This window comes from Apium graveolens, chromosome 3 (genome assembly GCF_009905375.1).
Source record: "Apium graveolens cultivar Ventura chromosome 3, ASM990537v1, whole genome shotgun sequence".
Taxonomy (NCBI): Eukaryota; Viridiplantae; Streptophyta; class Magnoliopsida; order Apiales; family Apiaceae; genus Apium; species Apium graveolens.
Window position 1 is genome coordinate 274,401,988 of NC_133649.1, and position 13,039 is coordinate 274,415,026.

Consider the following 13,039-nt stretch of genomic DNA (forward strand, 5'->3'; position numbering starts at 1 on the left):
TATTTGTAAAATCCGTATTTAATTTTGGGATTCTTCAAAAATCATGAAACTCATATTTTATTACGTTTACAATATTCTGAGAATTTTAAAATTATTTTGGTAATCTTAGGGATTAATCTTACTTGCGCGTTATTTCGTTTATTCGTTAAAAGCGGGTATACATCGTATTTTAAAAATTGTTTTAAATTTTCGAATTTTATGTATTTATAAACTTCGGGATATTTGTGATATTTTAAGACTGGTTTCGTAATTTTCTAACATTATTTTTGCGCACACCTCGGTCTGTTAGTCTCCAGTTTCGAGATAAACCGGGTCTTAGTATCTTTAATAATTTGCTATGCGTGTCAATTTTCTCAGCTAAGGGACGCGTGTCCCTTTCCCTTGTGCAACACTTGTTAGCATTTTTAAAAAAATAAGGAAAACCCAATACCCCCCACCCCCCCTCTCTCGGTTCACTCTCCTGCTCTCTTTTGTTTCACTCGAATATCCCCGTTCTCTCTTCCTTCTTTCGTTTTTCTCTCGCCGTGTTGCTTCCTTTTTCCCGATAATCATTTTTGCCGCCTGTTTCTCCTGTTTTGTTTCCGTTTTTCCTTCTTTTTGCCACCGTTGCCGCCGGTTTCCGGCGTGGTGGTGGTGGTGTGGGTTGTGTTCAGTTATACACACACACGCACACATATATATATGTATATGTGTGTGTGATTATATGCATATCTGTGTGTGTAATTATGTGTGACTGTGTGTATGTGTGAGTAGTGTGTGTGTGTGTTGCGCGGTGGCGCGTGTGCGGCACTGCTGTGCAGTGTTGCGCGATTGTGTTTTGTTTCTGTTGGGCCTTGTCCTCTTAGGTCATTGTGTTGTTGGATTGGACTGTTACTGAATTTTTGTTAATTTAAATTCCTTTTCTTGCAGCAATTTATTGATTACATTCGTGATATTAAATTGTTCGTATCAAAAATGATTTTTATAACTAATCGATAGAATTTTGCATTGGAAACCGAGAATTTATTGGGTACCCGCGAAATTTTGTCACCGTCCGCGATGACTTTTACGAGTGGACGATGGACCGTGATGATTGATATCCGAGTCCTAAATATTTTAAATAAATAAAACGATTTGTATAAATTATTTTCGGAGATAAATAAATATTTATGTGGCGATTCATATTGGTTTTGTTGGGAATCGACGTCGATTGATGTTTCGACGGGTAGGTCTATAAATAGAGGAGTCGCTGTAATTTTTTTCTAAAAATTATCTTTAAATACGAACCGATACTAACCGAACCCTAATTGTTATGTGTACTATTACGTGCGTTACTACGTGTATATTATTATTTTGCATATATGTGTGAATCGGGAAATCGTATCGTTGGGTAATGTGTTTAGTAAGGATAAGCCAAGCATAACCGGTCGTTTAACCTAGATTGTTTCGATTTTGTAGGTTCGAGTCGAATGACCCAGTAGTTGAAGTCAGTTAGAGTCAAGCCAGTGTTAGTGCAAAGCTTCGCAAGGCAAGTAACCCTGAACAAATCTTTTACAGTTCAGTGTATATAAATGATTGTTGATTTAAATTACATACTGGAACAAAAAGTTTTATGTTACGTATTCCCCATATTTAAATAGGTTTTACTAACTGATGTTTTGGGGAAAAGTAACTTCTAAAAATACCTATCTCTCGATTGTGATTAAACTGAACAGATTTTTGGAATGTGTGATGTGAGATAATTGTTTAAAAAGAGATACGTGTAACTGATTTTGAAAACTGGATAAAAACAAATCAAATGGTGGATGGCTGCGTAAGAGGTCATCTGAAACGGCCCAGCATGGTTGCGTAAGAGGCTAAGTCGGATGTGCGCACTGGTAGACCGCTTAGTCCAGCATAACAGAGGCCTTACTAGTCTCAGAGTTCCGGAACAAATTATGGTGGGGTAGACTGATCAGCTGTCCCTAGGATTCGTCCAATTTTTATATCTGATTTTGGTTTAATGGTTCCCGTAACGGAACAAACGATTTGTGGTCCCCGTAACGGGACAAATGATTTATGGGTCCAGTAATGGACAGTGATTTTGGAAAGGAAATGGCATGCTAAAATTGGACTCTGATATTCTAACACAGTACACTACAAATGATATTATTTTTCAGAGCATTCTAGTTTTGATATCCAGTTTATATTCGTTTACATGTTTTCGTAAACTAGCTTTGATATTTGTTCCAATACTGTTTTATATACACCGTTTTACTTGTTATTCATATAGAGGTACTGTTGAGCAATTGATTGTTCAGCCTTGCAGCTTATTTTGTACTTATTTATTGCAGATGTCTAGAAGACCAGGTCAGCATAGAATGTCAGCCCCCTCAGCCCCCTCCGGTCCCGGCTCCTCTGAGGTAGTTTGTATCAGACCCTGGGGTCTCATGAGTTGCTGTAATAAGTTAGGGTATCGGATCATGGAATAAGTTAGTTGTTGTGTTGTAACCTAAATAATACTTGAACCTGCATTCATCGGCTCCTGGTTTGGGGTCGTGTTTATATAATAAAGTTTATTTAGTAATTTGTAATTGTAGTTTGTTATATTTTGGTGATGTCAGCCCCTGACCCCGTGGTTGAGGCCGTCACAATAGTCACATAAATAATATAAAACAACATTTTATTCACTCAAAAGTTAAATTTATGAAAAAAGAATTTGATAAAAAGAGAGAAGGTCGCTTATCTTATAAGAATTTTAAAGTGAACTAAAAAGTTATATAGTATACATGGTAATAACATGAAATTTTGTAAGTAGCAAATGTAAGTTCGATTTTTATTAGAAATATCAGTTTTACCCTGTGTTTAATAGAAATTGTGTATGTCTGTCATTTTTATAATTTTTCAATACAAAAGACAAAATCGCAAGCCAATTAAATGACTTTTTTTATCCTTGTGGTGCACTTTAATGTATTATTTTAAAAAGCGCATTAAACGGACGTTTAAGTGAGGGTTTAAGCGGAATCAGAGGTAAAAATGTTTGGATTAGTGCAAAATCGGATAATTAAGCGTTTAGTAAAGTTTATGCGGGTTTAACCGGCTTTAAGGGAAATTAAGCGGATTTTGACCGTTTAAGGGGGTTTTGACCAAATTAAATGGGGATTAAAAATAATTAGAAAAAGAAAAATATTATTTTTAAAATAGGTGTAATTTGGTATTTTTAAATGTTACTTGTATTTTTTAAGTTCATTATGACTTTGTGAATGATCATTTTATTGGTTTATTATAATATGTGGATGTTATTTCTTTATTCAAAAAATATTCATTATTTTTAATATATATATATATATATATATAATTCGATTAATAGTTTACTTTTAAAACCACTTAAACGTTGGCTGTAGCGCTCAAGTGTAAGCGCTAAACGGCGATTTTACCGCTTAAAGCATCTCCAACGCTCCTCCTGTTAGGAATAATATCTACGTGACAATGAAATCTACCTAATATGTAAAATATTGGTCACTCGAAGTCCAACCGATTCTCCTCTTAGATATAATTTTAGATTACATAAAAAGGGCACGCTGTTGACTTTGCTTCCATCATCTAAAAAAATCCACGTCATTTTCTTGTTTAAAATTTCTTGTAAAGCTAATATAATGTGTACTTTTTATTTTTTAAAAATATAACATATCACTTCAAATCATTTTTAAATATTATTTAATTGTTAACAAAAATTTTAAAATATGATATAATAAACTATGTTTTAATTATATAATTTAGAATTTATATTAGTAATGTTTGTTAATTTTATTTTTTCTATTTTTAAATATGTTACATATTTATAATTGAAATATTTTTTATTTATAATATTTACTTAAAATATTTATATAAGTATGAAAATATAAAAAATATTTTTATTGAATATCTTTTTATTAAATACATGTTTTATTTTTAATTGTATTGATTAAAATTAACTTAAATTTATTTTAATTATATGTTTAAAATTAATAAAAAAAATATTTTGAATATATCTAATGATTATAATTAACACCAGATCAAATCCTTACAGATTCAATAAAATTGTAGATAATAAATTTTTTAGCTAATTGGTCGTTGGAGATATTCTATGCTCTCGGGTCCGTTGAGCTAAACTTAATGCAATATTTACAAGGAGAGAGGCTGGTGAAAGAAAACGCATGGATGGAGGAGGCCGATTACGTGGTGGGAGCACCACAATCCTCGGCTTTCCCATATTTAAAAAAATCAAACTGGTCAATATTAATAGGAGTAAAGTAATTAAATTAAAATATCCCTTCCCAGTTCCCTGTAATAATAGTGCCATCAAACTCTGTCTGATTAACAACAGAGTTGACAAAACTCAAGGAGCTCCGTAACTCCTCCCTCCATTTACTCAACCAAAACACACCCCTCAGATCTTCCTCCTCCTCAGGTTTATTTTCCTATACTCCCTCTTATATTCATCACCTTTTTCTTCTTATTATTTGTAGATTTCAGGCTCACAATGCTTGATCCTTTTTTTTTGTGTGTATGCTTTTCATTTCCTATATGTGATTCTTGATTTCCAGTATGCATTATGTTATACACATATCAGTTAATGCATCCTTTCTATGCTCTATATTTAAGAATATAGGATTATTAGTGATACTCATGAACAATTTGTTACTATCTTTTTTTTTATTTGATTTTACCACATATCTGTTTCACTAGATCTACCACTCAAAACCCCCCATCAATTTTCTCATTACTGAGTTTACATGATCACTGACATGTGTAATGCTATATAATGGTTAATATTCCTTTGAGTAGTGTGCCTAATTTAGTTAGATCATCATGTAGGTTCTCAACATAAAAGCTGTGTTTATCTATATATCTATATTTAAACAAAAAGACAGCAGATCAATAAACAAACCCAGAAATTTGGTCATAGGATACGATAACTTTAAGATACATAAGCCGCGGTAGCTATGTATAGGCAGTTTGATTTTAATTTTCAGCAATATAGTGCTAGTTTAATTATATAGAGTCAAGTCCTCAACTTTGTAGAAAGTGCAAGCAACAGCTATGTAGAGCATGTTTCTCGAAATGCTAGTGCGTGATTTACCTCCTAGAGCAACATATAATTAATTGAATTTTATAAGTTTCATATGGGGTAAAGCCTTAACAAAATTTTATACACTCTATTGAATTAAGTCACAAGAAGATGCTTGCTATATGAATAAATGGCCAGGCGTGCTGATCAACAATCTCACTGTTTGTGTGCTCATTTACTCTTTTATATTGTCATTCAAGAAAAATGATTTGATCAATGTATGGAGTCACGAACAAACAACCGTTTGAGCTAAGAAACACCTTCCATTCTCTGAGAAAATGGTCTGTATCATCCAACTTTTGTTTGTCAACATATGTAGGTTAATTTCGATATTAAATTGTAATTAATCATGTGCTGTTTCAAAGTGCAATTTAACTAGAGTGGCTTCAAGATAATTCTAAGTAGCTATATTTCATTCTATTTGTTGAATCCACAAAAAAAGAAAAAGTATTTCTGTTGTTAAGCCTTCAAGAGAAATAGTCTTTATCTGTGGAATTTTGAAAAGAAAAGTTAAGATAACATTAATATTGTCTTATCTAATCTTCACATAGGATGTATATTATCGTTTTTGCGAAGTTACTGGTTGTAATATTAATATATAGTTGTTTCTAGGTTGGGTTCCACGTCGTGTTGTTTTGCTCTGTGACGATGGGAGGTGCAGTAGCAAAGGAGAACTTACCTAAGGCTTTAATACCCGAGTCGAAGCTTGAGACTAAAATAGTTGAGGCAATGCAGCACAGAGAATCTGAAGGAACTTCCCTGAAATCATTTAACAGCATCATCTTGAAATTCCCAAAAATTGATAGCAGCTTAAGGAAATGCAAAGCTACTTTTCAACAATTCGGTTAGTGTGAAAAACTTTCTTATTTAATTTTTTGTTACATGTATCTGGTATTTGGTAGTATATTGATCTTTTTTTTATCATCTCACTAAAAACCAATTTTCTGAAGACCTTGAATAGGTGAAGTAATTCTGTGACAAGTGGGCCAACAGGCAACACTAAGTGAGAGACTAATTTTTTTTCCAGTTTTTGTATAAAGTCCAAAAATGATTGATATAGTTATAGTGAAATAATTAATTTCCTCCAGTGTACTTTCGCATCTTGAAATTGTTCTTCAACAGAGGGAATATGTGTTAACTAGTTTTGAACAGTCATCTAGATTTATCTCCACAAGTGCTTACCAAGAAGTGTACTTGTCGTTGTCCACTCCGTCATTTTTCATATTCATTGGTTTCATCTTGCTTTATATTTTCAAATTAGATGCCTGACATTATCTTGTAATATTGTCATTAGATGAGGATGGAAACGGTGTAATTGATCGACAAGAACTGAAGCATTGCTTTCGTGAGTTAGAAATCAGTTTCACTGATGATGAAGCTAACGATCTATTTGAGGCGTGCGATATTGCTGATGACACGGGCATGAAATTTAGTGAATTTATTGTGCTTCTTTGCCTCGTCTATCTTTTAAAGCAGGGTTCAACTGACCTTCACGCAGTATCCAGATCACCATAACACTATGTCTTGATATACTTCTTTTTTTAATCTGGCTTTACCTGTGATTTTTGAACTGCTGTTGGATATTGTGACTGACACAATACTTAGGACCTTTGCTTGAAATGGGATATACCCGTTGCACAAGACTCCTCCATCAACAGGGTTTCGTTAAAGAAGCTGATTCCAGGCTTATGACCTTCCCTCTTCACATAATTCTAGCTGTTGTTTATGATGTTAATTACTTAGTTATGCAATTATTGGATAAAAAAATGCAACTTGTAGCTTTTAATTAGCTTTTATCTTAGATATCAAAATTTTCCTTGTTTGCCTGTTTCTTTTGTAAATTATATCTTACCACTATTAAGGATACTAAACATGTTAACTTGGATTCTCCTAAAAGTTAAAACCCCTATGAGTTGTCGATATAATATTTTCCAGACACTATTTTAAAACAAAGAACCGGTTGGAAGCATATGTTGTTCTTTCATGTTTATTTGTTAAATTGATTATGGTGCATTCCTTAATGTTCACTAGAAATCCCGGATGGGGTTACCAGATCTGGAGTCGACATTCGAAACCTTAGTTGAAGCATTTGTATTCCTGGACAAAGACCATGATGGCCATGTTAGCAGGAAAGAGATGGTTGAAGCCATTAATGAGACAACATCCGGGGGACGTTCTTCTGGGCGTATAGCCATGAAAAGATTTGGTCAGCTCTTTTCTCTCTGTCTCGATACTCACACAAGCACATGCACTCTATTTGCAACACAAATTAGCATAAGTAGCAAAAGAGTCTTTAGCCATTCAACATGTCATTAGGTATTAAATGTTGATCTGGCAAGTCTCTACTTATAATCAGGCACGCCTTATTTTTTTCATATGACTCGAGCATATTAACATAGTACTGTTTGGACTAGAATGTTGACCAATTTTAGACATTTGTGAAACCAGCCAGCCAACCACTGAGACAACCTTTATTATTGTTGCAGAGGAGATGGATTGGGATAAAAATGGAATGGTGAACTTCAAAGAATTTCTTTTTGCGTTTACCCGGTGGGTTGGACTAGACAATGATGACGAGGAGGATGATGAAGCATAGAAGAAGTGAATCAAAATTTCAGCACCTCCATAGATCTGGGATTACAGCAGCAGAAGTTTTTACTTGAGTAATGAAATGAATCTTATTGTCACTGCACTATAACAATACCCTATTCTACTAAATCTCCCTCTCCCAGAACTTCTATTTTTGCCTCAGATTTTTATGTAAATATGATGGTTAAATTGGAACCTGGAACTTGATTTAGGAGGTTGTTAAATTTAGGGTCACACTTGTAATTTGCAATGTCTTTTCTGTTATATTACCAAGCCCCGTAACAAAGGTTGGGAGAGTGCAAGGGGATTTGAGAAATCTCCTCCAAGTCTGTGCTCTAATTTTTCTTATAAGAGTGTTTTGAATAGTGTTGGGTATAATTGGACGTGTAGGATAATATATAAAATTTGTTGAAGCTGTAAGAGTACCACAATGATAACAACTATTGAGGTTGTTTAGGACCTCCACCTCATCCATAAAATTAATATTTTACTTTGTCTCTCTTCCAAGTCATTTCAAACAATTTTTACTTCAAATTCACTCCAATGATAAATAACTCTTGCAAAATGATTAGCATTCATACTATCTTTATTTATCATATATAGATATAGGGAGCTGCAGAACAATTGTGGATGTGGGTCACGATTTCACTAAAATAATATTAAACAATTCTAAAAAACTGTTAGTTCAACTCAGACAACATTTGATAACTTCTCAAACAACCTGTGCCCATTTCAGTCAGCAAACAATCATGCAAACAATTTCCATTGTGGGTGCTCTAAGACACTGTACTTGGAGCATCTCCGATGGATAACTAATAGAATTATTAGCTAAAACATGATAAGTTGACAATTATGTAAAATTTTAGCTAGGAGAAGGGTGAAGACTCCAATGACATTATGTATAAATATGATATTAAAATTATATCTAAGAGATTTAATGGTTCGACAAATTTGACCAACCAAATGTGATTATATATATTTTTTGCTAAGGGCAAGTATGGTTGGAGTGCTCCAAATTTTACATAATTTCTAAATATTGTCACTTAGATGCCACTTAGACTCCACATAAATAATTTAGCTAAGAGTTTTGTATCATTGGAGACGCTCTTAGATGATAATGGCTATATTGGTTAGCTATATTTTAAAAGTAGTATGTTATTAAAATTTTATGTTGTTTATAAATAGAATATATTACTTCAATATGGATAATAAATGATTAGAAATCATTTTACAGATTTCTTACAGGTTTATAGTGGTTCAACAAATATAGTCAACATCAATAGGTTGGCTATATTTATAAATAAGGGGAATGTAGCATTAGAGATGGATTATTTTTAACATAATCTCCATATTTTTACTATTTATAATATGTGTTGGCTATGGGCCCAATATGACCCGCCGAGTGAAGGCCCGTTAGACGATTATACTACTGGGCCGAAGGCTCAATAGGCCCAGGAACCGAAGGCCCACAGAGCACCACAGGTCGAGGCCCATTATTCCTCCAACCGTTGGGATCACTCAATCAAAACGCCCTCTTTTTTTCTCTCCTCTTAATGATGAAGGTGCAACAGACGAGACATTAATGGGAAACCGGGTATAAAACCCCTGGGAAAGTAAGAAATTACACATTCATTCCCTCAAACACTCTCCACTTTCTTGTATTTTCTAAACCCACTTTACATCTAGACTCTTATTCTCACACCGAAGGTGAATCGGGGGGACAATCCCTCGCATTCTCTTCCCTTGTAGGTCGCAGCCGAAGGCGGTTCCTGAGTGGTCGAAGCCTGTTCAATCATTCCGAAGGAATTCTGGGCGTAACATTTGGCGCCGTCTGTGGGAAATACAAGAATCACTAACGAGTTATCGAGAAAATGACAAACATAATTTCTGAGCAAACGCCACCACCTGGTTTCCCTCCTCCCGACGTGGGACAGACGTCCACCCTAGTGGATGCTGATGGAGTCATCAAGTTGACTCTCGAAGAAGAAGCCTTGCTCCTAAAAATCCGTGCAGAAAAGTTAGTCGCGGAGAAGGGCAATGCAAAATATGATCAAGCAGAGAAAGAGGCAGAGGCCCGCGCTAAGCGAAGAGAGGCCGATGCACTATGACTGAAAGCCTTGCAGCTCCAAAGAGAAGAAATTGAGCTACAGGAGAAAGCACTATACGGAGCACTGCAGGCCGATGAACCAGAGAAAACCACCAAGCACATGAAAGATCGTAGGGGTATGATGAAGAAGATGAGTCTGACTCTGATTCGCACCCTAGAAGGAAGCGAACGAAGCAACATCTTTCATATGATTCAGACGAAGAACTTGATGGGTCCCGAATCAGACTCACTCGGCTGAAAAAGGCCATGTTTGGCGACATGCGGGTCGATCGAGAGCCGATTGTGACCGGAGAAATTGAGCAGTATCGACCCCCCAGGCGAGGAAAGGCAATTCCCAAAGATGAGTGAATTCAATGGAAAGAGTGACCCAGAGGACCATTGTGAAAAATATGAGTTGCTGATGATTGGAATGGAGCATAATGACACCGTGCTCTGCAAGATGTTCAAAACCTATCTGAAGGGATCCGCCTTGATGTGGTACAAATCCCTCAAACCTAGGTTCATCGGGCTGTATGAGCAGCTAAAGAGAAAGTTCTTAAAGTACTACTCGTATTTATGCCGAAAGGCGAAGGACACTGAGGCCCTGGTCCATTGTAGACAAAGGGCGAATGAAGAACTAGGGGATTATTTGGCTCGGTTCAAGGAATAAGCTGGAATGGTTACAAATCTAGACAAAGTCAAAGCTACGGGCTTCCGTACGGGGGGCTGGACCCCTACAAAGGTAAAAAGCTTCGCTCCTCCCTTTATGATTTCCCCCCTAAATCCCTAAATGATATATATGTGAGGGGAGAGAACATTCGTCAAAAAATGGAAAGTATTGGCGGATACAAGGACTTCCGCAGGGATGACCGCTCGAAGCAAGCAGAAAGATACGAAAGCTCAAGATCTGGCATTGACCGAAGGGATAGTAGGAAAGAAGGAAGGAAGGAAACAGATCGTGGGGCCGAACGACGCCGAGATAGTGATTCGGCCGTATTCACTCCTCTGAATGCGCCAATCTCCAAGATTCTCCATGAGATAAAGGGAAATCCTGGGTTCGTTCGACCAGCCAAGATGAAAGTCTCAAATCATAAGAAGAACCCCGACAAGTACTGTAATTATCACAGAGACAAGGGGCATAATACTGACGAATGCTATCATCTCAAAAAGCTAATCGAGTGAATGATCAAAGAAGGCGAACTTAATCAGTTTGTCCGAGATCTAAGAGATAGACTAGGGCCGAAGGATAACCAAGAGGTACCAGAAGCTGAAGAGCCCGAGCAAAGAGACATAAGGGGCGAAGTGAAGACAACATCTGGGGGCAGTGTGCTGGACAGGGATAGTAAGACAACCAAGAAGAAGTATGCCCGGCAAGGATACAACCTCTATCAGTTCGGCCGGTCGAAGCCCCACATGCCCATGACTCTTAGTACAGAAGATTATGAAGACGTTATTCGCCCACATGAAGACCCTCTTATCATCAACCCTATCATTGGGTAGAACAGGATTTGAAAGGTGCTTGTGGACACTGACAGTTCGACCAATATACCGTTCCACAAGACTTATTACAAAATGAATCTGGAGGGGGAACAGTTAGAACCTTGCAACGAAGCACCTCTCTATGCCTTTGGAGGACACCCGATACAGTTTGAAGGTACGATAACACTTCCTGTCCTTTTGGGTAAATTACCATATACCGTTGAAAAACTAGTAAAGTTCTATGTGGTTCGGATCGAGAGCCCATATAACGCTATCTTGGGAAGACCATTCCCGTCAACCTTCGAAGCAATAGAGTTTATACCTCATCTCAAGATTAAATTCCCAACTGAGAAGGGGGTAGGAGAGGTGAGGGGCGATAAGAAAACCGTCTGAATCATAATGTTGGAGGACTTGGAGAAGGATCAGGCCTATGAGAAACTAGATGAAACTAGAAAGAGAAAAAGAGCCGAAGCGAAACCCAGTGAGAGCCGTGAGATGCTGAACATTGAGTTGGAAAAGTTCGGGGGAATTCTTTCGAGTCTGATCGCCGAACCAGCGGCTGAGACTGAAGAAGCTGAGCTATACGCATGTCATTCGGGGAAAATGGTTCGGACTGGGAGAAACATGGAGAAATATCTGAAGGAAAAGGTAATTCTGGTGATTCAGCAGTACCATGATGTGTTTGTCTGGGGGCCGGAAGATATGCCTGGTTTGGATCCCAAGACGGCTAAACACTGTCTGAATGTGTAGCCCGAGGCCAAACCAGTAAAGCAGAAGAAAAAAACTTTTGTAGTCGAACGGTAGAAGGTGATTGAGGCCGAAGTGGAAAAGCTGTTAGAAGCTAAGTCTATAGAAGAGATTGAATACCCCGACTGGTTAGCTAACGTGGTGGTCGTCAAAAAATCCAATGGAAAGTGAGGATGTGTGTGGACTACATGGATCTCAATAAGGCGTGTCCGAAGGATCACTACCCCCTACCCAGCATCGACCAACTAATAGATGCCACGGCTGGATACCAGGTACTTAGCTTTCTTGAAGCTTTTTCTGGTTATCATCAAATTTCCATGAACGATAAGGATGTGCCCAAGACAGCGTTCATAACTCCGAAGAGAACTTATGCTTATATTAAAATGCCCTTCAGACTTAAGAATGTTGGAGCCATATTCTAGCGAATGGTGAACAAGGTGTTCAAGGAACATATCGATCGGAATATGGAGGGTTATGTGGACGACATGATTGTAAAGTCCATGTTCCAAGATTATGCCTGAAGACTTGAAGGAATGCTTCGAAACTCTCCGAAAAAATAATATGAGGATCAATCCGAACAAATGTATCTTAGGAGTGTGCAGTGGGAAGTTTCTGGGATACATGGTCAGTTCCCGTGGGATAGATGCGAACCCTGAGAAAATCGAAGCAGTCATCAACATGGAAGCCCCTAAATGCATCAAAAATATCCAAAGCTGACCGGCTGACTGGCCGCCCTTTGGCGATTCATTTCTAGATCATCCGAGAAGGCGCTTCCTTTCTTCGTTATACTTAAAGGGTCAAAGAATTTTGTGTGGGGCCCGAGTGTCAAAAGGCTTTCAAAGAAGTGAAAGAATACCTTATCAAGTCACCACTCTTAATGAGGCCTGATCCGAAGAAAACACTTCAGCTTTAACTGGCCGTGTCCGACAGAACACTGGGGGCGGTACTTGTGAAAAATCATGAAGGTAACTAGCATCCTGTTTTCTACATATCCCATGTTCTTAAGGATGCAGAAACGAGATACCCTAACGCCGAAAAGTTCGCATATGGGCTGGTTTTGGCCTCCCGAA

General features: G+C 37.1%; 1 protein-coding gene across 3 annotated transcripts; it reads left to right on the forward strand.

The window, feature by feature from the left end:
• Positions 1 to 4,251: 4,251 nt before the first annotated feature.
• On the forward strand, positions 4,252 to 8,164 carry LOC141713349 (putative calcium-binding protein CML21). Of its 3 annotated transcripts, none has more exons than XM_074516717.1 (5): positions 4,252 to 4,408; positions 5,681 to 5,912; positions 6,363 to 6,565; positions 7,100 to 7,274; positions 7,555 to 8,164. In XM_074516717.1, the coding sequence occupies exons 2-5, from the start codon at positions 5,717 to 5,719 to the stop codon at positions 7,662 to 7,664; spliced, it is 684 nt and encodes a 227-aa protein (XP_074372818.1). In that variant the 5' UTR covers positions 4,252 to 4,408; positions 5,681 to 5,716; the 3' UTR covers positions 7,665 to 8,164. The 3 variants fall into 3 exon arrangements, with proteins under 3 accessions (XP_074372818.1, XP_074372817.1, XP_074372819.1); XM_074516716.1 differs by having other exon boundaries at positions 4,256 to 4,504; XM_074516718.1 differs by having other exon boundaries at positions 4,260 to 4,408; positions 5,671 to 5,912.
• The last annotated feature ends 4,875 nt before the right edge of the window (positions 8,165 to 13,039 follow it).

What these genes read in the sequence shown, in the direction of transcription:
- LOC141713349 (XM_074516716.1), top strand. Translation starts at nt 4,481, where the DNA reads ATGCTTGATCCTTTTTTTTTGTGT. An exon ending in TTGATCCTTTTTTTTTGTGT is followed by an intron (nt 4,505 to 5,680) that starts GTATGCTTTTCA and finishes AGTTGTTTCTAG; the next exon opens with GTTGGGTTCCACGTCGTGTT. An exon ending in GTTCAACTGACCTTCACGCA is followed by an intron (nt 6,566 to 7,099) that starts GTATCCAGATCA and finishes AATGTTCACTAG; the next exon opens with AAATCCCGGATGGGGTTACC.